General features: G+C 37.5%; 1 protein-coding gene across 1 annotated transcript in view; it reads left to right on the forward strand.

Moving 5' to 3' along the window:
• The window catches only part of Sara (Smad anchor for receptor activation), a 431,539-nt gene that overhangs the window by 208,046 nt on the left and 197,626 nt on the right, over positions 1-25,867 (forward strand). The window contains exon 9 of the mRNA XM_067140577.2: positions 25,162-25,317. Coding sequence (XP_066996678.2) covers positions 25,162-25,317 — 156 coding nt within the window. The remainder of the gene's footprint in view (positions 1-25,161; positions 25,318-25,867) is intronic.

Genomic DNA, 25,867 nt, shown 5'->3' on the forward strand with positions numbered 1-25,867 from the left:
ACGGGCACCGGTATTCCCATGGTGTTCCTCCCACAGTGCCGCTGATATAGTGGTACCAATCACAGGCAACGCCCAGACACATGGTGTTTCTCACAATGGTACTAATCACGGGTACTTGAAAACCCATACACTTACCTTATGCTGCTACTAATCACAAACCTATTGTGTACCTAACATAGTGGTACTACTCGCAAGTAAAGGCAACCCATGGTGTTCCACACATGATGGTACTAATCACAAGTAGTTTCATGGTTCTAATACAATCATCCCGTCGTTGCCCCATTTAGTCACCTCTTACAACTGGCAGGGTATACCATGGGTGTGTTCTTCGCCTGCGTCCCTCATCCATGGGGGGTGCATAACAAATCTATTTGGGAAGAAATCCTTTTACACTGTATCTACATCATAAAGAAGTCTTGTTGTCATAGCAATATCAACTTGCACTGAAATAAATTAAATACACATAATTTACTATATTAAATATTAGTTTATTTACATTTTAAGGAATATGTAGTAATAATAACAACAAAATTATGCAATAAAAATAAATATACAGTAATTTACACATCAAGAGCCATTCCGTGGTCACTGAATTACAAAGCAGGGGGTATGAATAAACAAAGATAATAATAAACATGAGTACTAGTGTTTAAAAAGTAAAGTCATCTCCGTCCTCCCGATGGTATCGCCACCTTGACAAAGGCAAAATACCTTTTTGCCGGGTGTTTTGGAGGCTTACGTGTTGAAAAGGTCCTTAGAGCTACGCCAGCAGAAGCATATGCTCCTGGTAGGGCCACACAAGCCGGACAGGTCTAAGGTGATGATCCAGGCTAAGAGTGATACCCTGGTACTTCACGTTTGGGGTTGGTGCGTGGGGCTAACAACTTAACCACCACAAAAGTACATATTGTTCAGAAACCAAATAGAGATAACCTGACGGTCGTAAACTTACGATGACTAAAGCGTGCTAAATGGCAACGATATGGATATATTGGAACATGGAATGTGAGAAGTATCTTTCTAGCTGGGGATAGTAGAAAATTGGAAGAGGAATTACTTAAATACCAGATAGATGTAGCAGCATTACAGGAGATAAGATGAAAGACAATCGAGGTGGCAGATCTACTGTTACTTTCCTAACTGTCTGACTAAATTTACAAATATTATATAAAACTGCATTTAACTTGGAAAATATGAAATATATGCATTTAAAATTGAAAATCTGAAAATTAACATTCATTAAATAAAATACACACTCGTCAGACCTTGTACTCGCACTTACTTGTTACCTGCTTACTTACACATACGTTATTTGAAGGGCGCCAGCTGCCACTCAGTGCAGCAATAATAGAATGAGACTCTTGACTATCTCTAGGGTATGGGGTAATAAGCTTACTTTTGACAACATACCATATAAGTTCTGGGAAAAGGAGATTGGCATTCGGTTTCCCCATTAATTTTGAGGTTAAGATATTTTACTGTCAATGAAATAAAACTATGAATTCGTTTGATAGAACAATATATACTCTTTAAATAATATATCAAAAAATAGTGAGTCTTGTTGCGATAAAACAGATGAGAATATGAAATTGAAGACATGGATGGAAGAAGGGCTTAAGTCAGGTTGTGGCGTTATTCGGTAAATTGCGTATATACGTTCCTTGGAGGCTCTTCTAGATACTACCTAAATGGCTTATCGGTAGTGTCAATAGATGGCGTGTGATGTGCTGTATTGAGTTGCGCCGTTCTTCCAAATATTACTCATGCCCGAATTAAAATACGCTCCAATGCTGACTTAGGGCGATCCAGCAATTATCACTCATCAGACTCGAAACAGCTGACGCAGGAGTAATGTCAGGAGGAGAAACATCTGATATTTCAGCAGATGACAGTGAATATTTACCAAATGAAACCTCAGATGATTCGGATACTAAATCCTTACTATCAGAATGATCTGCCGTTCTCAGCCCACTGTTATTTGCAACACCACAAACAAAAGGACTTCAGTTTTCAATTCCAAAGTATGTCATATTATGTCACTCTCCTGAAGGAGCTGTATCAGGAAGCCAGAATTATAATATTACGTTTCATGACAAGTTTCAGTTATTGAAGGATATATGGTCTGTAAGATAATTTGGATAGCTTTCCAGTCCCTCGTGTAGGTATTGAACCTAGAAAATTAAAAGTTGTTAAAGATTTAGTAAGCTTTGTACGCGCAGGTGCACGTGCATGGTTTGAAAATATTTTCCGGAGAGCTGAATCTGTGGGAGTAGGAAATTCTCGATATAGTGACTCTCCTAATAATATGTTGTGCCCTGTCAAATGTTCTAACCTGTAAAACTTGTCTACATGCTTCCAACAATGTAAAAAACATTAATTCAATGAAAATGTTTCTTGAAAATGGAATAAGGGCGTAACTCCAAAATACAAAATTGACAACAAACCAAAAAATGTATAAATATTTTTGATGTACATATTATGAAATAATCAAGAATGTAGTTAAGTATAATATACCACAATTTTGTATTTCTGAGAAAAGTGTTTGATGTTGTAATTCTTTAAACTCATTTATCTCAAAAGAGTGTTTTTTGAGTTACGCCCTTCTTCCATCCATGTCTTCAATTATGACATTGCAACTGAAATAAACTAGGCATGAATTTGAATTCTTCTTTACCGGACATTTAACAATTTATACGAAATATTTCCCTCACTGATTCACTTCACTGTACCTTCAACACTTTTAGTGTAATTACGACGTATTCCTTTGATCTGGTGTTTACTGTAGATGTGTCACGCCTAACTTGGTGATACATCCTTGTGACTGCTTCTTCTCCATATCATCTGACTTCTTTGTAAGTCAATATGGTATTACCTCTTGGCAGGTCCAGGGTTGCCCTCTCTGACTCCATGGTAAGCCCTTGCGTCCGTGTCTTCAACTAAGTGACGGACCAACTTTTGGCCTCACTCTCTCAATGACCAAAGATTAATGGCTCACTGAGTCTTCTCCATCTCTCGTTCACACTCGTTGACTGACCGACTGAGGCCTCTTCATCTAGTAGACTACTTCACTGTACTGCTTCCGTTTAAGTAACGACTGACGCTACAATATGCACCCACCTTTTATAGACGTTGGTTGACACAGCTACGTAATCTCCAGAAATAACAATGACATACTCCCACCTACGCGACAGATATTACATACAGTGGTGAAATAGCCCAGGGCGGCTGACTCTCTGAGCGCATTGCTAAATAAATACAATGCCGTAGCCATGAACTGGCAATGACTTGGCAGAATCGCCAGTGGTATAGCAATATAACAACGTCGCTTCCACATCTGATACATCGAAACTCTCACTGTACAGGTATTTAATGATAATCTACATATACGTATATATGCATACATCTAAGTACAATCTTGCAAGCAACAGGCATTGCAAAATCGAATTAAATAAGACTGATAATTACAATAATAGTAACAATATCACAGATAACATAATAAGAATACTGACATAATAATAATAATAATAATAATAAAATACAGATAAAATCATACAATAATAAAAATACAGATATCATCTTGTAACAGGATTTGAACCGTTACACTACAGCACTACATTTTGTTCAACAGTGAGGAGGAAGAAAATAGAATAGGAACAGGGTTTATGGTCAAGAAATCGATCAGTCATAATATGAGTGAATATGAAGCAATAAGCCTCAGACTATGCCAGTTAAGATTGAAAGGGGGATCTGCCAACATATCACTAATTAGTGTCCATGCCCCAACAGAGGATGCCGAAGGGGAAGAGAAAGAACAGTTCTATGAAAAAATGGAGCAAGTATGACAAGTTGCCCAAGTATGATGTTAAGTTGTCCTAGGGGATTACAATGCCAAAGTAGACAAAGAGAAAGAAAACCACCCAGTGGCAGGATATCACAGTAAACACCAAGAATCCAATGAGAACGGATGGAATTTGATTGATTTTGCCTTTAGCAAGGAGCGGGTGATTAAGAGCACATGTTTTCCCCATAAGGAGATCCATAAAGAGACATGGATATTACCGGATGGTCTGACAAAGAACCAGATAGACCATGTGCTGATAGATGCGCGACATGCCTCCAATATTATGGATGTGAGAAGCATGCGTGGTGCAGACAGTGATTCAGATCACATACTAGTGAAGATCAAGTTCCAAGAAAGCCTGGCAATTAAACCCAGGGACTGAGCTGAGCAGAGCAAGGGAGCTGTTAAGGGATGAGAAGAAGGTTCAATCAATCAATCAATCAATCAATCAATCAATCAATCAGTCAGTCAGTCAATCACTACTGATCTGCATTTAGGGCAGTTGCCCAGGTGGCAGATTCCCTATCTGTTGCTTTCCTAGCCTTTTCTTAAATGATTGCAAAGAAATTGGAAATTTATTGAACATCTCCCTTGGTAAGTTATTCCAATCCCTAACTCCCCTTCCTATAAAAAAAATATTTGCCCCAATTTGTCCTCTTGAATTCCAACTTTATCTTCATATTGTGATCTTTCCTACTTTTAAAGACACCATCCAAACTTATTTGTCTACTGATGTTCTCCCACGCCATCTCTCCACTAACAACTTGAACACACCACTTATGTCAAAAACATATGAGATGTATGGCTTTTCGGGCATTTGCTCTATTAACCAGCGTTTTGTCTTAGGTCTGACACTAGACTCATCAGAGTGGGATGTGTCAGACTCTACCCACTGATGCTCGGGTGTATGCAGGTGAACTTATCAGAAGCCTATATAAGAGGCACAGTCTGATAACTGCATATGGGAGATAAATCTCCACATGGAATTATTGCCCACTTAGTCAAGCAGCTCGTCTCCTTTCTCCCAAGTCTTCCCAGCCCAAACTTTGCAACATTTTTGTAATGCTACTCTTTTGTCGGAAATCGCCCAGAACAAATCGAGCTGGTTTTCTTTGGATTTTTTCCAGTTCCTGAATCAAGTAATTCTGATAAGGGTCCCATACACTGGAACCATACTGTAGGTGGGGTCTCACCAGAAACAAATATGCTCTCTCCTTTACATCCTTACTACAACCCCTAAATACTCTCTTAACCATGTGCAGAGATCTGTACCCTTTATTTACAATCATATTTATGTGATTACCCCAATGAAGATCTTTCCTTATATTAATATCTAGGTATTTACAATGATCCCCAAAGGGAACTTTCACCCCATCAATGCAGTAATTAAAATTATTTGTGAAACTCACAACCTGACTTTTATCCCCGTTTATCATCATACCATTGCTTACTGTCCATCTCACAACATTATCGAGGTCATTTTGCAGTTGCTCACAATCTTGTAACTTATTTATTACCCTGTACAGAATAACATCATCTGCGAAAAGCCTTATCTCTGATTCCACTTCTTTACACATACAGTATCATTGATATATATAAGAAAACATAAAGGTCCAATAATACTGCCTTGAGGAATTCTCCTCTTAATTTTTACAGGGACAGATAAAGCTTCACCTACTCTAATTCTCTGAGTTCTGTTTTCTAGAAATATAGCCACCCATTCAGTCACTCTTTTGTCAAGTCCAATTGCACTCATTTTTGCCAGTAGTCTCTCATGATCCACCCTATCAAATGCCTTAGACAGGTCAATCGCAATACAGTCCAGTTGACCTCCTGAATCCAGGATATCTGCTATATCTTGCTGGAATCCTACAAGTTGGGCTTCAGTGGAATAACCTTTCCTAAACCCAAACTGCCTTCTATCAAACCAGTTATTAATTTCACAAACATGTCTTATATAATCAGAAAGAATGCTTTTCAAAGCTTACATACAATGCATGTCAAACTGACTGGCCTGTAATTTTCAGCTTTATCACCCTTTCCTTTATATACAGGGGCTACTATAGCAACTCTCCATTCATTTGGTAAAGTTCCTTCATGCAAACAATAATCAAACAAGTACTTCAGATATGGTACTATATCCCAACCCATTGTCTTTAGTATATCCCCAGAAATCTGATCAATTCCAGCCACTTTTCTAGTTTTCAAATTTTGTATCTTACTGTAAATGTCATTGCTGTCATAGGTAAATTTTAATACTTCCTTAGTATTAGTCACCTCCTCTATCTGAACATTATCCTTGTAGGAGGAAGAGTATAGAGACCAGCTGCAAAGAAAACTGCAGATGGGCAGAAACGGGAATGTGGACATCAATAAAATGAGCAAAGAAACCAAGCTAACCAAGTAAAGAAGGGATATCAACCTAAAGTGAATATGCTTAAGGATGAGAGTGGTAGACTGATTGTTGGGAAAGAACGAATTCTGGAAAGATGGGCAAAACATTTCGAAACATTACTTTCTGTCAGACCAATAAATGAACAAAAAGAAGGATCAGGTAGTATGGAAACTTCAGAGAGAGATGAGTGTGAGGGGGAAGAGAGAAACGATGAGAATGGAGATGAGGATGAAGAAATAAGTGAAATTATAAAACAATTGAAGTGCAGTACAGCCCCAGGGAATGACCTCATAACTGCAGAAATGGTAAAACTGGAAAAGTGTTGGTGAGGAGAATACATGAGATAATTAAAAATGGTATGGGAAACAGGTAAAATGCCAGAGGACTGGACACTAGCAAATATATGTATGCTATCCTTACTGAGTACAGTGTACAAAATCCTCTCTACAGCCATAACAGAGAGAGTTAGTAGTAGAGCAGAAAGAATTATAGGGGAGTACCAAGCTGGTTTCAGACCTGGAAGATCGACGACGGACCATATTTTCACCACGAGAATGACTCTGGAAAAGACATACAAATACAACATTCGACTAGGACATCTTTTTATATATTTTAAACAAGTCTAGACAAAGTAAAGAGATCGACATTATTGGAAACAATGAAGTATTTAAAATTCCCACAGTAGTTAATAAAATTGACTAAGATGACCCTGGAGAACAGCGGAAGTCAGGTAAAAGTACAGGGAAGTCTGTCAAGATCTTTCAGAACCGTTGAAGGCCTAAGGCAAGGAGATCTCTTATCACTAGTGTTATTTAATATAGTGCTGCTCTTATCACTAGTGTTATTTAATATAGTGCTGCAGAAAGCTGCAAGATCAATAACTACTAATCTGGGTGGTAATATTTACACTAGACTGATCCAAGTTTTGGCTTATGCAGATGGTGTGGTGATAACTGGTAAGAGTAACAAAGCACTTACAACTGTCTTAAGGGATCTGAAAGATGCGGCTGGATCTTTGGATTTAGAGATAAGTGAGGCTAAATCTAAATAGCCTATATGGTAATGAAGAGAAGTGGAAGGAACACCGAAAAACTCCAAGTGGATGATTACACCTTTGAAGTAGTATATCTAGACTCAGTAATAACATCAGAAAATAAAGTTGAGACAGATATTGTAAATCGTATTAAGGCTGCCAACAGATCCTACAGAGCACTGTACCCTCTTTTGAGAAGTAAAAATTTTAAAACTGACTCTCTAAAAAACTATAATTAAACCAGTACTTACGTATGAGAGTGAGGCATGGGTATTGACTGAGGCAACAGAAAGAAGATTAAATGTGTGGGAAAGGAAAGTACTGAGGAAGATATTTGGATTGGTGAAGGAGGGAGATTTGTGAAGAATCAGAACAAATGAAAAATAAGATTATTGTATAAGGAGCTGGACTTGGTGACCTCAGTCAAAATGAGAATAAATTGGATGGCTGGGGCATGTGCAATGGATGGAGGAGGGAAGACTTCCATGGAAGACACTGACAGGGCACCCTGGGGGCAGAAGGAGAGGTCGGCCCTGGATGAGATGGCTGGAGGATGTGGAGACTGATCTGAGGACCGTTGGAGTCAGGAGGTGGCGTAGGCATGCTGAAGATCGGGACGACTGGAGAGCTGTGGTCAAGGAGGCCAAGGTCCTTAAAGGACCGTAGAGCCATGGAGTAAGTAAAGTCATCTCCGTACAAGCCATGAAGGCCATTGGAAGGGTGAAAGGTAAAGGCTTCCACTATCCATAACTTTGGCACTTGGTGGGGTAGAGTGGTTAGCTCTATATTCAGATTGAGCATTGGAACTTGCTCACTGACTTGAAGCTTGCTGACCCCAAGTTCTTCCAGCCAGGTGACAGTGTGTTATTAATAGGTGCAGAACATTTATTTTCATTATTGAAACTTGGTTGCAGAACTCGATCACCGGATTATCCTATTCTTAAAGACACTGAACTAGGATGGATTATTGCTGGACACTACCACCAGAGGGAAGAAAAATATCTTACTCTAATCACATGTTTCTTGAAGTCACAGGACATGTTAGACAGCCAGCTACAGCAGTTCTGGGAAATAGAAGAGCTTACATCCCCAGTCATAAGAGAAGAGAGAGCCAAAGAAAGGCACTTTACAGAGAATACCACTAGGGATGCTACAGGTAGATTTATAGTTCGCTTACCCTTCAAGCAGAAACCTGAGGTTCTGGGAAACTCCTTCAATCATGCCATGTCAAGACTAACTCAACTAGAACTGCGTTTCAAAAGGCAGCCCTCACTTAAGCACGAGTACTAACTTTCTTCATGAGTAAGAGGCCATGGGGCAAATGGTTAAGGTCAGGGAATGAAGGTGGAAGCTATTATCTACCCCATCATCCAGTTCTTAAGCTTAGTAGCTCACCTACAAAAACGAGGGTTGTATTTGTTACATCTGTTAAAATATCTAACAATATTTCATTGAATGATATAGTAATGGTTGGAACGACAATACAAGAGGATCTTTATTCTGTTATTCTAAGTTTTAGAATGCATACCTTTGCCTTCACTGCAGATATTGCTGAAATGTATCGGCAAGTCATGGTTCATACAGATGATAGGAATATTCAGCGGGTTATCTGGAGGGAATCAAATTAAATTTATTCCTTTCAGAATAGCATTAAATCATGATAAACGCACATGGTACATCTTTCTTTCACCATGCAGTTCAACTCAAGGTGGCACACAGGCTGACCAGGCTGATGCTAGAATAACGATGATACTCCCGTCATTTTTAATGTCTTCATGAAACCAAGCCCAATATTCAGCTTGCATTACTTTGAAGAAATGCTCCCCCTTGAAATTAGTCCAATCTAATATTAACCACAGCCTTCAGCAAAAGTGCTGAACATATTTTTTATGACTTGTTTTCAGGTAATTGATTGTATTTTAACAAACACTAACCTATACTTTATGTGTTACTACATACAATATTAAGATGTTTCAACTATAGTCCATTAACGACAGATCTCAATTTAACCCCACAGTGTATTTTTATAAATGTAAAATGTGTGTTATGGATGCTGTATATTTTTATAATGGTGTTTTTTGACTAGACTCTATTGGTTTAGAGGAGGTGACTAATACTAAAGTAGTATTAAAATTTACATATGATAACAATGACATTTACAGCAAGATACAAAAGTTGAAAACTAGAAAAGTAGCTGGAATTGATAAGGTTTTGGGAGATATGCTAAAGACAATGGGTTGGGGTATAGTACCATATCTGAAGTACTTATTTGATCATTGTTTGCATGAAGGAGCTATACCAGATGAATGGAGAGTTGTTATAGTAGCCCTTGTGTATAAAGGTAAGGGTGATAGACATAAAGCTGAAAATTACAGGCCAGTAAGTTTGACATGTGTTGCATGTAAGCTTTGGGAAGGCATTCTTTCTGATTATATTAGACATGTTTGCGAAATTAATAACTGGTTCGATAGAAGGCAGTTTGGGTTTAGGAAAGGTTATTCCACTGAAGCTCAACTTGTAGGATTCCAGCGGGATATATAGCAGATATCTTGGATTCAGGAGGTCAAATGGACTGTGTTGCGATTGACCTGCCTAAAGCATTTGATAGGGTGGATCATGGGAGACTACTGGCAAAAATGAGTGCAATTAGACTACAGATAAGAAATCTGCTACCTGGGCGACTGCCCTAAATGCAGATCAGTAGTGATTCGATTCGAAAAGAGCACTGAGGTTGGTAAGGAACGAGTTAGTTACGCGGTATTGACTGCGCAGTTGTAAATTTATCTATCGGGCGATACAAGCACCACCATTCTAGATGCACCGAGCTTGATATCTGCAGTTGCTTAAGCGTGGTCAGTATCCACTATTTGCTAGATAGGGGTTCGAACCCCAGTGTCGGCAGCCCTGAAAGTGGCTTTCCGTGGTTTCCCATTTTCATATCAGGAAAATGCTGGGGCTGTACTTTAATTAAGGCACAGCCACTTCCTTCCCACTCCTAGTCCTTTCCTGTCCCATCATACCATAAAACCTATTTGTGTCGGTGTGACGTAAAGCAACTTGTACAAAAAAAAAACTAGATGCATGCATAATAATGTGATAAATTTTGATCAGAGCACATAGACAGGACCAGATACCTAGAATATTCAGTGTCTCTCAAAGTTTAAATATATCTTGTTCTCTTTCTTTACAATTTTCAAATGTAACACTGTTATATCCGAAAGGACAGGGCAATTAGAAATGTATTATTTCCCAGCAAAGTTGGAAAACACTTAATCTCATGGAATAGCTTTTACAATGGTACAGCTAACTCCTCAGCTTTCTTCTTCTTCCTCCTCTGATTCACAGTATGGCCATCATTGTTCAGAATCTCATCAACAATATACCTGGTTAAAAAAAAAAGAGAAATATTGTTATGCATACATGAAAGTAAACAACATTAGCTTACCTAAAGTTATGTTTAGATGCTACTGTACCTCTTTAAGTGACTTTGATTCATATGACAAATCTTTTGCAGCTCATCTTTTGTTGAGTTTTGTGATGGAGCCATCCCAATTCTGCCTCACCATGACTATAAATTAAAGGAAAAATAAAATAAAATTCTGTAACATCATTAAATATAATTCAGTAGTAGAAAATACTCAGTCTATTATAATTACCACTAATTGATCCTTCCTCCATTTTGTTGTCGGTTGATGCATCACAAGCTTACAGTGATATGCTACATTATCCATCACTACACACAGGGTCCTATATTTCTTAATCCTATGATTAATTGTGTTTCCACCCACATCTGAGATTTCTCACTGTTCATAGCACCATGATAATCTTGACCTCTCTTCAAATTTATGGCAAATATCAAATCAGCACCTGTAAGAATTTTGAGTTTTAGCATGAAGTTATTTCTTCTTTTCCCTAAAAATATGAAACCACCTTCTACAGGGATATTAACAGACAAAAATTGTTATTTCTGTTGAATGATTGAAAAAGATGTCTGATTTTAAGTGAAAGCAATTGCAATGCAACAGTCAACTGATGATGAAGTTAATGAATTGCTACTTACACTACTCTATGCTAAAATTTATCATGTATTAGTATTCTAGTATATTGATAGAGTGGTTTAACGTTAATATGGTATATCTAGATTAAAAGTCCATGAGCACTTGTATTAATGATATTACTATAAACACTAATGTTTAATACTTTAGAAGAAATGTATCTGCTACGAACACCAAACCTATATCAAGCACTAAGAAATAGGAAGCTTAGAAGGTGTGCAACAGTCAGTTATACACTGATTCAGGTGGAGATTGTCAATACAGAATGAACCTAATAAATTGGCCTATAGTATTAATACAAGTAATTTGCTGATACCAATATCCAGCAATGTTACATGAACATACTTGAGAAGTTTTAATTAAAGTGCATCTCTAAAATTAATCGTTGGCCTAAAGTGAATAACTACAGGTCTTTTTCATAACCAACAGACCCCTTAACAGTGGTGAAGTCAAATTTAAGAACCACTGATAGAATGCAGTTAAACAACAGATAGGGAATCTGCCACTGCCCTAAATGCAGATTGAGGCTGTAAATTAAAATGCACCTTCCTATATCATGCCAGTCGATTTGAACCAATCAATCATCACTGATCTGCATTTAGGACAGTCGCCCAGGTGGTAGATATTACCTAGCAAACAGATTAGAAATCTGAAATGAAACCACGTTGTAATAATACACATGAGCAAATTTATTACATACACATATGCCGTAAGTCAATAAGAATACATGAAGGCTGGGTATGTAAACCACATCGACATCGAGACAAGACATGTTTAGGTTACATTAGGTTCATAACAAAATATTTTCCATTTCAACTGATTCTCGCTGTCAGAATCTTATCATAGAAACAAAGTTTAAATATAAATGAACACTTACCCCCAATTAATTGTGAAACTCTTGTCATAAGTCCATATCACTACGAGTGATAACTCGTCTTCTTTTTTCAATACCTCGTAGCAATCTCTGAATTGATTTTTGTAAAGGACGTAATGTTGCTTTCCTTTTCGGAGGAGTTCTTGCAGATTTTTCTTCCTTCTTAGACATCCCAATCGAATTCTGTACGTAACTATGGGACGAAATAGGAACGTAATTAATAAAATGATGTGTTCAACATTTCACACAAACTATGTTATTAAATGCATTATCTGAACATGCCACAATTCTACTTACCTGGTATTAGCCAAATAGATTTACAATCCCACAGAAAAAGAAAATATGCTCTAAATATTCTCGCAGATATATCACTAGTGATTTTAACAGTAATGCAGTGCCAATACTTAATTCAGGCTAGAACTGCGACTGAGCGTTGCCAATGTGCCAGATTAACGGTAAATGTAAGACGTCATATCGGCAAGTAGGGTCCCTAAACTGTATGGTTACCGACACTGAAAAAGAACTGCAAAATACCCAACAGCAAGAAAAGTAACTATAAATCGCTACCTTAACATTACAGGGGAGAAAGGGTAAGGTTGCACCCTTAGTGTATGGCCTTACATGCCCAGGACTATAGTTATTGCATACCTTTTTATCAGATTTTTTAAAATATCAGAATAATTAAACCCTTTTCCCACTCTTCTGGGACCTCTTTCTTCCTCCAGATTATTCTAAATAATCTATACAGCCACTGTAGCCGTATTGGTCCTGCTGCTTTTATCATTTGCATAGTTACCTCATCCACTCCTGCTGCTTTACTGCTCTTCATCTTTTGTATGGCTTCCTCTGTTTCTAACATCAATATCTCCTTTTCTTGTTCTTCTTTCCCCATTGTTCTTCTTACTCCTTCTCATCTACCTGTTCACTGTATTTAATATTTAGCAATTCTTAGAAGTATTCTTCCCATCTTTTTGGTATGTCATCTCTTTGTGTCAATATCTGCCCTGTTTCAGTTTTTACAAATTTTGTATCTTCCCTGTTTTGTAAACTATTCTTCACCGAACCATACAAAACCTTTTTACTTCCCTTTATACCTTCCTCTAAAGTTTCTGTGAAACTTTCCCAGCTCTTCCGTTTCTCTTCTTGTACCATTTTCTTACGTACCTTTTTGGCTTATTTATATTTCTGCCAATTCTCTGTAATATTGCTGCCTATTCACTTCCTTCAAGCCATTTGTTTCTCTTTAACTGCTTCCTTTACCCTGCTGTTCCACCAAGGAGTCTCCTTTTCCTTTTTCCTCCCTGATAGTCTTCCACAGGTGTTTACTGCACACTTTACAAATCCATTTCTGAAACATGTCCATTCCTCTTCCACACTGTTCACGTCATCTTTGGGAATTTCTTTCTTCAGATCCTCTTGAAAATTTTACCTTATTTCTTTTAACTTCCATCCCTTTATTTTTCTTTCCCTTTTTTTTTTTTTTCTATTAACTTTGTTATTTTACCAAGTCTTAATTTGGCTACCACCACTTTATGGTCTCCTTCGAAATCTGCTCTTGGCATTGCTGTCACATCTTCCAATTGTCTACGTTTCTCCTACTCCACCAGAATAAGATCACTCATTGCCTTTGTCTTTCTATCTCCCAACCATATCTACACAAGTGTCCAAAAGTTAAGCATAATCACTAAATGAGGCCATACCGCCTGATAGGAATGTCAGACGGATTGCTGAACAAACGGAAGCTGACTCACACACCATATGTCGCACAACTTGTCCAAAAAAATAGTGTCAGGAAGGTTCTGATAGCTAAGGTACACCTTTGACAACAACTAACAAAACTTGGCAATGTCTTCCACAACGAAATATGCTGTTACCCCTAACGGCCACACATGCTTCTCAGCGACGTGGCATGCTCTCTAGCAGATGGTCCAAGAGCTCTTGTGGCAGTCGATCACATTCCTCCGAAAGGGCAATGCGAAGGTCTTGGAGGGCCCTTGGTGGAGGCTGACGGGATGTAATTTGCCTCCCCAATGCATCCCAGGCACATTCTATAGGATTCAGATCCGCAGATCTCGCTGGCCAGTCCATGCGATGAGTGTCTTCCCCAGCCAGAAATTCATCCACCAGAGCAGCGGGGTGCGGTCGGGCATTATCGTCCATCCAGAGGAAGTCTGGACCAACCGCACCTCTGAAGAGTCGAACATGTGGTCTCAGTACCTTATTCCTGTATCTCCGAGCGTTAACAGTGTTCCTCGGACCAGCCATGAAGATGTGCAGGTCCATACGGCCATTCAACATGATGCCGCCCCACACCGTGACGCCACCACTACCATACTGGTCCTGTTCCACGATGTTCCTGTGGTTGTATCGGCTACGTGGTTCTCTCCAGATTAATGTGCGATGGGAATCATTCTGCAAACTGTAATGGGATTCATCTGTGAAAAGCATATGCCTCCATTCCTTCATGGTCCAGTTTCGATGTTGACGGCTCCACAGTGCTGGAATGAGCGGGACGCACACCGCTGGACGTCGGGCAAACAGCCCTGCTGTTCTGAGCCCCCGGTACACAATTTGCCGGCAAACAGCAACCCCTGAGACGGCTGCAAGCTCCGCCGACAATTGTCTTGCAGGTGCACTCCAATTTTGTCTGGCGGTTACGGCCAGATATCGGTCCTGCTGTGGTGTGGTTACCCTTGGTCGACCTGGTACTTGCCTATTATTATTTATATTATTATTTATAAGCTTCATGTCCGTATTGATTGGTATCACTATATAGAAATAATATGAATCACCACCTTATCAATACACTATTTTATTTACTACCAAACTGGTAAATAGGGTCAATACCGGTTTCGACCCCTAAGGGGTCATCCTCAGTTGACACATATAAATATCTATAAAAACATCACATATAATAGTTAAAGTTTAAAATTGATGTGTCGTTAGTATACTGGTAAGTACATATGCATGTATTATGGAATTTATAAGTTTGTTCTATTAGAGCTATTATGTAGATTTTCTATTCCTTTGTAAACAGTATCAAAAGTATTGTATTGGATGTGGTTCATCCATTTGACAAAATGCTAGTGGATTGAATATGTACATTTGCTGAGAGGTACATGCTATTCTATTTTACAATTTTTGTTTTATATAATATGGGGTAAAATTATTGCATTTGCACATATATGGTGATATTAGGTACAATGTAGGGTGTTAAGGATGTACTATTTGAATTTTCAGTATCCTGATTACATTTCATGTAGTGGTTGTAAGGTTTACTGATTCACTTGTTTAGTTCAGTTAAATACATAATGACCTTGTTGGTTTGAATTCTTATGGTTAAAATATTGGTATGTAATACCTAGTTAACATGAATCCTTAATATTAATATATAAGTTTGTAGCACCTCTTATTCCCGTTTTCAGTCTTAAAATAGAATTGTGTCTTGACACTTTATTTTGTTAGACATATAAAAGTCTTGCCAAAATAAAACTTTGGGGCTAAAACCGGTATGAAATACCTATTTAAAATACATTAGATAATGGTATTGATATGTGGTGCTATGTGCATATTCAAAATGTCTAAATGAAATATAAATATAAATTGGTGACAGTACTGTAGGTTGTTGTGTTGTAGTTAACGGCTGGTCCATTAAAAATATATATGTTTACTTGAATAGGATCGATCACATGCTGTACGCGTTACGAGTGAAATTGCATAATATATTATAGTAATAACTGGTAATTTTGTAGGATACTGCTGTTGTAGTTGGAAATCTTGAATATCATTGAGAAAATGTTCTCATCTTGTCGCGTGTCGAATACAGGTTGAGTAGGTCACCATTAAGAGATGAAGTGCATATTGGATGTCGTATATCTAAGTTAGGTTGTACGTTGGTTGTATCGTGGAGACGTGTTGTAAATTAATATATGTTGAGATCTCAACAGACAGCCATACAGAGCACACGATCCCAACAGTCAACATATATTAATTTACAACACGTCTCCACGATACAACCAACGTACAACCTAACTTAGATATACGACATCCAATATGCACTTCATCTCTTAATGGTGACCTACTCAACCTGTATTCGACACGCGACAAGATGAGAACATTTTCTCAATGATATTCAAGATTTCCAACTACAACAGCAGTATCCTACAAAATTACCAGTTATTACTATAATAAATTATGCAATTTCACTCGTAACGCGTACAGCATGTGATCGATCCTATTCAAGTAAACATATATATTTTTAATGGACCAGCCGTTAACTACAACACAACAACCTACAGTACTGTCACCAATTTATATTTATATTTCATTTAGATTTTTTGAATATGCACATAGCACCACATATCAATACCATTATCTAATGTATTTTAAATAGGTATTTCATACCGGTTTTAGCCCCAAAGTTTTATTTTAGCAAGACTTTTATATGTCTAACAAAATAAAGTGTCAAGACACAATTCTATTTTAAGACTGAAAACGGGAATAAGAGGTGCTACAAACTTATATATTAATATTAAGGATTCATGTTAACTAGGTATTACATACCAATATTTTAACCATAAGAATTCAAACCAACAAGGTCATTATGTATTTAACTGAACTAAACAAGTGAATCAGTAAACCTTACAACCACTACATGAAATGTAATCAGGATACTGAAAATTCAAATAGTACATCTTTAACACCCTACATTGTACCTAATATCACCATATATGTGCAAATGCAATAATTTTACCCCATATTATATAAAACAAAAATTGTAAAATAGAATAGCATGTACCTCTCAGCAAATGTACATATTCAATCCACTAGCATTTTGTCAAATGGATGAACCACATCCAATACAATACTTTTGATACTGTTTACAAAGGAATAGAAAATCTACATAATAGCTCTAATAGAACAAACTTATAAATTCCATAATACATGCATATGTACTTACCAGTATACTAACGACACATCAATTTTAAACTTTAACTATTATATGTGATGTTTTTATAGATATTTATATGTGTCAACTGAGGATGACCCCTTAGGGGTCGAAACCGGTATTGACCCTATTTACCAGTTTGGTAGTAAATAAAATAGTGTATTGATAAGGTGGTGATTCATATTATTTCTATATACTGGTACTTGCCTACGACTAACATCTCCTGTGTCTCGAAATCGTCTCCAAAGCCTGGAAATGACACTTTGTGGTACATTCAAGGATACGGCGACTTCGGTCTGTGTCTGGCCTGCTTTCAGGTGGCCGAGTATTCTACCCTGCAAAACGGGGTCCAAATGACGCCGTTGTGCCATTATATTGTCATGTTCACCACGAGGCTACACTCCACACACTATAACAGGGCAAACACAACTGAGGGAAAGTGGGGCACAGGCACTGGCTGTGTTTACCTTGCGGTTACGCCGCTAGTCAAAGCAGGGAACACTCCTTTCCTATACAGAGTGAACATGTAAGGTTGGTAGGTGCATATGTCGTGCGATTTGCGGTCTACTTCCTGTTGCTCTGTTTACTTGTAACATATGCTTAACTTTTGGACACTGGTATAGTTATTTTTTGGTGAGTTTTTTTTTCTAAACCACTAATTGCCAACAGTTAATCCATTCCTTCTACAAAAATCTATTACCAAATCTCCATCTTGGTTTCCATAACTATAGGGGCCAATCATCTCTTCTTTTCCCTGTCTTATCTCTTCCAATGTGCATTCATGTCTCCCATTATTATAACCTCTTTGTCTTCAATACAGCTTTCCAGTTCTTCTAGAAACTCTTCTAAACATTCATCTGCATTCCCGATTGTGGTGCATAAACCTGTATAAAATCCTTGATTCCACTCTGAAGTCCAAGTCTAACTTTAATTATCCTCTCACTGATCTGGTCAATTTTGTCCACATATTGCTCTAGGTCTTTTATCAATATGCTTCACAGTCAGCTTCTCATGGGAACTTAGGACTTTATCTAATGGGGGGGGGGGGGGGGGGTAGGAATGCTTAAAAAGTAATTAAAACTTGTTGTTAACTAAAATTTAATTTTTTTTCTAATTAAGAAGATAAATCATTTTTTAAGTCTCTTTTTTAGATTCCACTCGGAAGTGTATTTGAAAAACACCAACTTTTTGCAACTGATTCTTAAGATGTAATTAAAGTATAATTAAAACTGATCCTTAACTAAAATGCTATTGAAATATTTGTCAGCTTTCAGTTGAGGAGATAAAATCATTTTTAAGTCTCCTTTATGCTTGTGCTCGAAAACGTGTTGGAAAAACTTGGTTAACTTGTTATAATTTTATTACTAAAGATGGATTCTTTGCATGCTCTTGCAGCTCAATGTTGGGACGTGCTTAGATGTTACTTGTCCATGAACTAGATAATTGGGCTGCTTGTTACACGATCTGCAACTGGTAGAAAATAGGTAAAAATAATTTAAAATATTTTTTCCGAAAGTGTTGGCATTTAGAATGCTCTTAGAAAAAATAAGAGAGGGTATTTTTGGAAAGTCCTAACTTACTCCTGTCTGTGGATTTCCGTCCTTACTTCCCGCTATCTTGGGTGTGGGTCTGTGCCAGTGTTCTCCATCCTCAGTCTGGTATAGTAGTGATGTGTTGTAGTCTGCTTGCTAGCACGGTTCGGCGAAATGCCCACTTTTAAGGAATTCCTGCTTTTAATGATTTTCGTAAGGCCCAGTCAAATCGCCATAAAAACATTGTTATTAAAACCCCCTTCTAACGAACCCTGATATAAGGAAAGGTCCGCTTCTAAGGAATATATTTTGCATAAATTAATATGGCATGTCCCCGTTGTAACGAAAATTTGCGATAAGATACTTATTTCTAAACTTGTTTTAAATGTAAATTAACTTCCGTTTTCACTTAATCTCAGTCCGAATTAGGCGCTAAATGAAAACACTCCTTCAGCAATGTGTGAAACCGTGATAAATACGAGCGGCAAGCAGCAGTCACTATCATGCTAGAACGCTGTTGGTCAGTTACGTCTATTGAACTGTAGGTAGTACTGGAATGATAGCTGTATATGAGCAAAGTACGCTTTCCGGTGAGACTAGCAGTACAGTCTAGAGGCATAACTGACGTACACGTACAGGCCACAAGACACAAGCGTAACTTCATGAAATACAAACATATAGGAGGAAGGTCTCTTGCAAACTTCACGTGGTTTTTGGTGAAAGATATATTTCAGAAGAAAAGCAATTAGAAACTGAAAACGGCTCTGAATATTGAACAAAATTAAAATGTATTCTATAAAAAATTATGGAGTAATAGCTTACGCTGCCTGAACAGTCATTGATAGACCCCAAGTGTAAGTGTACTAAAATGTATAGCTGTTCAAGCTCTACAAAAATGTCTGGGAAGGCATATACTTACCTCCAACCATTTGCCCTTTAGAGCGATTTTAGTTCATAGCCGGCAGTAAAAAAAACACTTTTCAAATAAATAAATAAATAAATAAATAAATAAATAAATAAATAAATAAATAAATAAGTAGAGATTTTCCCCAAATTTTACATCCAAATAACGTATTTAACCTCCTCTAGGAATCATTAAGGATTAAAATAACCTTAAAAGTACATAATTTGCATGAAAGTTTCGGGAGTTAGGACCGTTTTAGTCAGGGTGGATCTCTAGTTAACCTTAAAATATCCATAAAACCTGATTAATTTCATATTGTACATCAAGCCTGTGAGATTTCTATGGTCATTTTACAGCATCCATAATACTGGCAATTAAAAATAATAATAATAATAATAATAATAATAATAATAATAATAATAATAATAATAATAATAATAATAATAATCATTTTAAAAAGTATAAATAATCCCATAACGAAAAGAAATATCCTGTGTCCAGTCATCATCTGTAAAAGGAGAACCTTCACTAATGATAGTTCAATGGTAACGTCCTCAGTGAGGTCAGCTGCCTTAACCTATAGCTGCAGCACTGTTACACCAGATAGGCATTTCCGTCTCACAGCTTCAGTTACTTCTTAGGAATCATGCGGAGGGCGCAGACTTAAGAATATCTCCAGCCTCCTTCACTGTTCTTGTTCCTGTGTTGTTGCTGTACTGCAAGTTACGGTGGACTACGTTTGTTATGGCTGTAAAACATAAGAAGCTGACTCTTCAAAAAACGATAAACAACATTAGTGATGTTTAAAGGGATAGCCAAGTACCTTTGTCACAGATGGAAAAAAAATTAGGACTTGGTACCCTCTATGGTGTTTGGCATCATGAAACTGTAAGAAGCAATTCTGACGGCAGAAGTGGAGTGCGGTTCTGGGGCAGATATACGGAAGGATATTAGTTCTTTGCCGTACAAGGAATTTGGAAACATTTTAATGAAATGGATCATGGGAAAAATGAGTGAGAACGCTCCAATTGACAGGAACATACTTTAACAAAAAGCTCGAGAAGTCACACTTAAGCTGAGTTTGATCGATTTCCATGCTTCTAATGACTGGTTTGATCATTTTAAAAAACAGCACAATCTTCCGTTCCCAAACGTGCAGTAATAGTGCGGAAGTTAATGACGATGCAGTTGTGTACCGGTAAAAGGATACGTTACCTTGACTTCTTGAAGGATATGATGCTAAGGATATTTTTAACGCCGATGAAATGGGAGTGTTTGACAATTTGCTCCCATCCAAGTCATATGCTTTTAGCAGAGGAAAATGCCAGAGGCAAAAAAAAAAAAAAAAAAGTAAAGAAATACTGACAGTGTTATGTGCAAACAGCGACAGGAGTGAAAAATTATCCCCACTAATAAATGGAAAATTTAAGAATCCAAGATGCTTCAAGAACACCCGTACACTCGCATGTAAATATGATTTTAACAAAAGTACGTGGATGACATCAGAGATATTTCTAAAATTTTTACGAAGCTTGGATGCTAAGATTGGATCAGCAGGAAGGAAAATAGTACTCGTGATAGACAGATGTCCAGCTCATCTTTCAGACACCTCTCTCCTGCGGAATATCAAAGTGGTTTTCTTTCCTCCTTACTGCACCAGTCACCTGCAGCCTTTGGACGTTGGCATTATTCATTCTGTGAAAGTGAAGTACAGGAAGGCCCTGGTTCAAAGAGCTATTTTTTTCCTCGAAAGAAATGAGGAAATTAAATTGAATATTCTCAAAGCCATGCATATGTTTGTAGCAGCATGGCAACTATTCAAAACAGACGTTATTCAAAACTGCTTTGGCCATGCAAGTTTTGGTGCCATTTCAGAAGTTTTTAATGAAGAACACACTACTGATGACATTGGGGAAGATTGGGGGGTGTATCAAAGGACTAGAGTGCTACAACATTCGAAGAATGTGTTACTTATGATTATGACATCCTAACCTCAGTGCTACAGATGGATGTTGGAGACTTTTATGATGATTCAATAAGACAGTACTGAAGAGGAAGAAGAGGAGGATCCAGCAAAACCAACTTTTAGGGCAGCAGTGGAGGGACTGGATAATGTCCACCAGTACTTCTCCATCAACGTCGATGGAGACGTCAACACACTCAGCCAAATTGAGAGAAAACTTCTTTCCATGAGCATCTGGGTAAGAGGAAGCAAACTACTGTACAGGACTATTTTAGAAAGTGAAGGTTAATATGCTTATTCGCACAGTGGTCATGGTCTATTTTTCACAAGTCTCTTTAAAATCATCTTAGGCCTCTGTTCCTTAAAGTTAAAATTGCAAGTCAGTATTACCTATTTCCCTTTTCCTTGCTGCATGTTGAGCTCCCAGTGGTCCACTAAGGAATATGTTACGTGTGCTGTTTTGTAAATATTTTCTGTTCTTGTGTTAATTCGACTTTTTAGTATTTTTTAACATATTCATTTCTTATTTCTTGTCATTACATTAGTTATAGCCTATTTTTCTTTGAACCCCCTTTTAAGTACAACCCCTTTTTAAGGTAGAAATATAAACCCATTCCCCATTAAAAAAAAGAAAAGTGTTCTACTCTATATTTTTGCATCGTTTCATTGTTTGTCAGTGTGTTTTGATTTTCATTTAAGAACTGTGATTCGTTATGTCTGGCATGTTAATATTTTGTTGATGTTATCTGGAAGTAAGACATCATTATCATTTGAAAGATGTGCAAGATCAGTCCTCGCTGATTTCCATTTGGGCTGCTTAGCTAACAGTGCAGTTTCATTTCTGTGTTCTTGTGCATGCCAGGAAACATGAAATCCATGAAGGGCTGGAGATAGTCAACAACGCAGGATTTGTAGTACTATACTTGACGTTCGATGTAGTTTGACAAACCTTTGGACCGAATCAGTATCATGTGAACACACTCCACATCAGTACAGAATCACCACCAGACCCCACAGTGCCTAGTCGAAAACTGAAATGTGGCGCCTCATCAGGTTTGTGCCTCAACCGAATCGTGCCATCAGCTCAGAACAACTTGTTTCTTGATACATACCGTACCACAATTTTCCAGTATGCCACAATCCAACTGACGACTTAGTAAGTCCAAGTGAGATGATGTGCCCAGTGTTCGGTTGTGATTTGAACCAAAAAACTACTGTACTTCTACCATGGACAATTCTAAATAGGTACTGCTGCAACTTCTCTGCTATCTTCAGTTGATCATAATGGCTTCAGTCTGATATTCGCAGGACACGACTCTGTGGAACCAAAATTACTGATTGTCTCCACACCTTTGGAATGGAATGTTGCTGCCATCTGACATAGACTATTATGCCATGTTCAAACTCTAAAAACTTACATCATCTTATAATGACTACCTCTACCGGGCAAGTTGGCTGTAGGGTCACTTAGCCATAAGCTTGCATTCGTGAGATCGTGGGTTCGAATCCTATCGTCAACATCCCTGAAGATAGTTTTCCATGGTTTCCTGTGGTTTTTACACCAGGCAAGTGCTGGGGCTGTACCGTATGTAAGGCCACAGCTGCTATCTTCTAAATCCTAGCCCTTTCGCATCATTTCATTGCCGAAAACCTTCGATGTGTTGTGTTGTGGATTAGCAAAAAATTATAATAATGACCTCCTCATAACTGAAAAAGGTTTGGAGACTTGAAAGTGGCCTTTGGCATATCCGTATAAATCAACATAGCTATGGTTAAAAGCTGTTAACCTCAAGTCATAGAGCAAGAGCTTAAAAATTGTGGAAACTTCTTATTTATGCATAATGGGATAACTGCTCATTCAATATCACTTCTATAATGCTGAAGAATAAATGTTTCTGAGCAATATTGCTGTTTTTTCTCCCCCCCCCCCCCCCCTTCCTTTTTCCGCACCCATCGTATTGACTTTCACTGCCTATTTGACTTCATGGCTTTGCGTTTAGACCAGAGATGCTACGCTGAGCATTCCATCCCGCAGGTGCCTGGCACTGTAAGTGGGCGGGCAGGCAGGTGATGAGCGCATGCTATTCAACCACAGTGTCGTTGTGGTTACTTCACAATCCGTGAAGGTTGGGTGAAGTTCTCGTAGTCGCTGTCTATCAGTGCGCTGAGAAGTGGAGGCAGAAATTGATATCATTTCCAATTTACGTTGTAAGAAATAACCTAAGTTATTAATGTTTATTAGAGTTTATGTATTTTGACCGGATACAATAGAGTTAGGCCTACAACTTCAAATATTTTTGTAATGTATGAAATGAATTACTATTTTCACTATTAAATTTTAAGAGGTACTTTTATAACATTTCTGATGTAATACAGAGTTAAGGTAGATAAGCTGTGGCTTGTGGTTGCTTGGGTTTAAGTTATCTGATAAACTCACCAACAGTCCAATCATGCTTACCGGGAATAAAATCAGTGAGGTTATTTATTTGAAAGTGTACTGTACATCTATTTGGTACACATTTACATTGTTGTTGTAGTTTAATCTTGGATAGTAAATATATATGTCCTCACTCATGATTAAACTCCCTCTCACAATGTAGAGGCTAGCTATTATCACGGGACGCCTGTTAAATTTTAAATACTATTTTCAGAAATTCAGTGAACAGGCAAAGTCACACAACACTACAACACTTCAAGATAATTGTTGCATTATGTACTTATATACTTTTTGTTTAATGAATAACAGGAATTTTACGGGTTAAAAAAAAAATGGAAATACTGTCATTCCCATCCAAGGAATTGTAAATCATAGCTTGTATGCTTAAATCCTGTACCTTTGTAGATAGTAACACAAAAATTATAATGTGTCAGTTTTATATGAATGAATAAATATAAGAAAATTAAATTGACTATTTATATTGATCACAGTATAAATCAAAATGGAATATCTTGAAAAAGTCATTTTTTGTTGTTGCAATTATAGAGTTTTATTTTATGTAATGTTCCTCAATCAGCACTTTGCTGAGTAGTGAAGGAGAGCTTCGTAATCACAATCGAACGTTACTGCTTCCTTCCCTGCAAAGTGTGTTCGCTTTCTCGTTTCGCTGTGATGCTTGCTATGTAAGCTGTCCGCATTTACGTCAGGCCAGCCCAGCTGCACCGGGCTAGACTCAATGGGCGCTCAGCTGAGCACTTATGGTTTAGACATAGATATATGTAAGTTGTGCACTATTCAGAAAGTTCTGTGTGGAACGTAGAATACTAATTCCATCTTAACAGTCTACCTGGCACCCTGTTAATTCCTCATATCACTGTGGACTCTTGGTGGGTATTGTAAGATGCCAAGAGGCTGCTGCTAGGCCTAGTATTTTTGATATTGCTTCGTATTATGCTAAGAGTGACTTTTGTCTTCAAATAATTTCTCCTCCGTTTTGATTGAGTGTGAATATTATATGAAACGTGCAAGGCAAGGGAGAATATTTTACTTACAAGAATTAACCTCTACTGCGTCAAATAGTATAATTTTTTATTCTTCTCTTCCTGTTGTGTTCTTTCCCTTGCATATTCATATTTTGACTTATGCAAGTACTACGATATGTTATATTTTCTTTCGTAGGCCTACCACCATTGGCTACCATGGTGAAAGGTGAACTCAAGCTGGAAGAAGTAGTGCACTTGGACAAATTATTTACATCTCTCAAGACAGAAGTGGAACCAGCACCTATGTTTGCTCTCAATCGAAACTTATTTGTTCAAATAAAAATTCTAAATTGTAAGTACTTTTTTTCAAGTGCCTCATTTACTGTAGCATACTGTGTACTTTTGGTATAGCACAAATAGTATTTTATATGTTTTATTAATTATATCTGAAGTTATTATTTAAGGTTAAAAGACAATGAGGATAAGCTTGGCAGGTATTTTGCCATTCAGTACAGTTTATTCCCACAAATGTGGACTTGGTATATTATGTGGGTAATGTTATAACTCAAGGATTGAGAGTCAGGAACAAGGATAGAACATACATGAAGTTTAAATACCATAAGAGATCACTGTGGGAGGAAGAACCAGCAGGTAGAATAGGTGCAAACTAATGAGAAAACATAAAGAGGGCATGTCTAGTAACTAGGGGGGGGAAAAAAAAGAGCACATGATATATATTCCTTACATTGATATTTTATCAGACTTAAATTTCAGTCATCATATAATGCCTTTCCCATGTAGATTCAAACCCTGCCCTGTGTATACTCACACTAAACATTTTATCTATAGGTGTATTTATTTCTGAGAACCTGCAAGGAACTTACACATTACTTCTTTGAGTG

The sequence above is a fragment of the Anabrus simplex genome, chromosome 2, assembly GCF_040414725.1.
Source record: "Anabrus simplex isolate iqAnaSimp1 chromosome 2, ASM4041472v1, whole genome shotgun sequence".
NCBI lineage: Eukaryota > Metazoa > Arthropoda > Insecta > Orthoptera > Tettigoniidae > Anabrus > Anabrus simplex.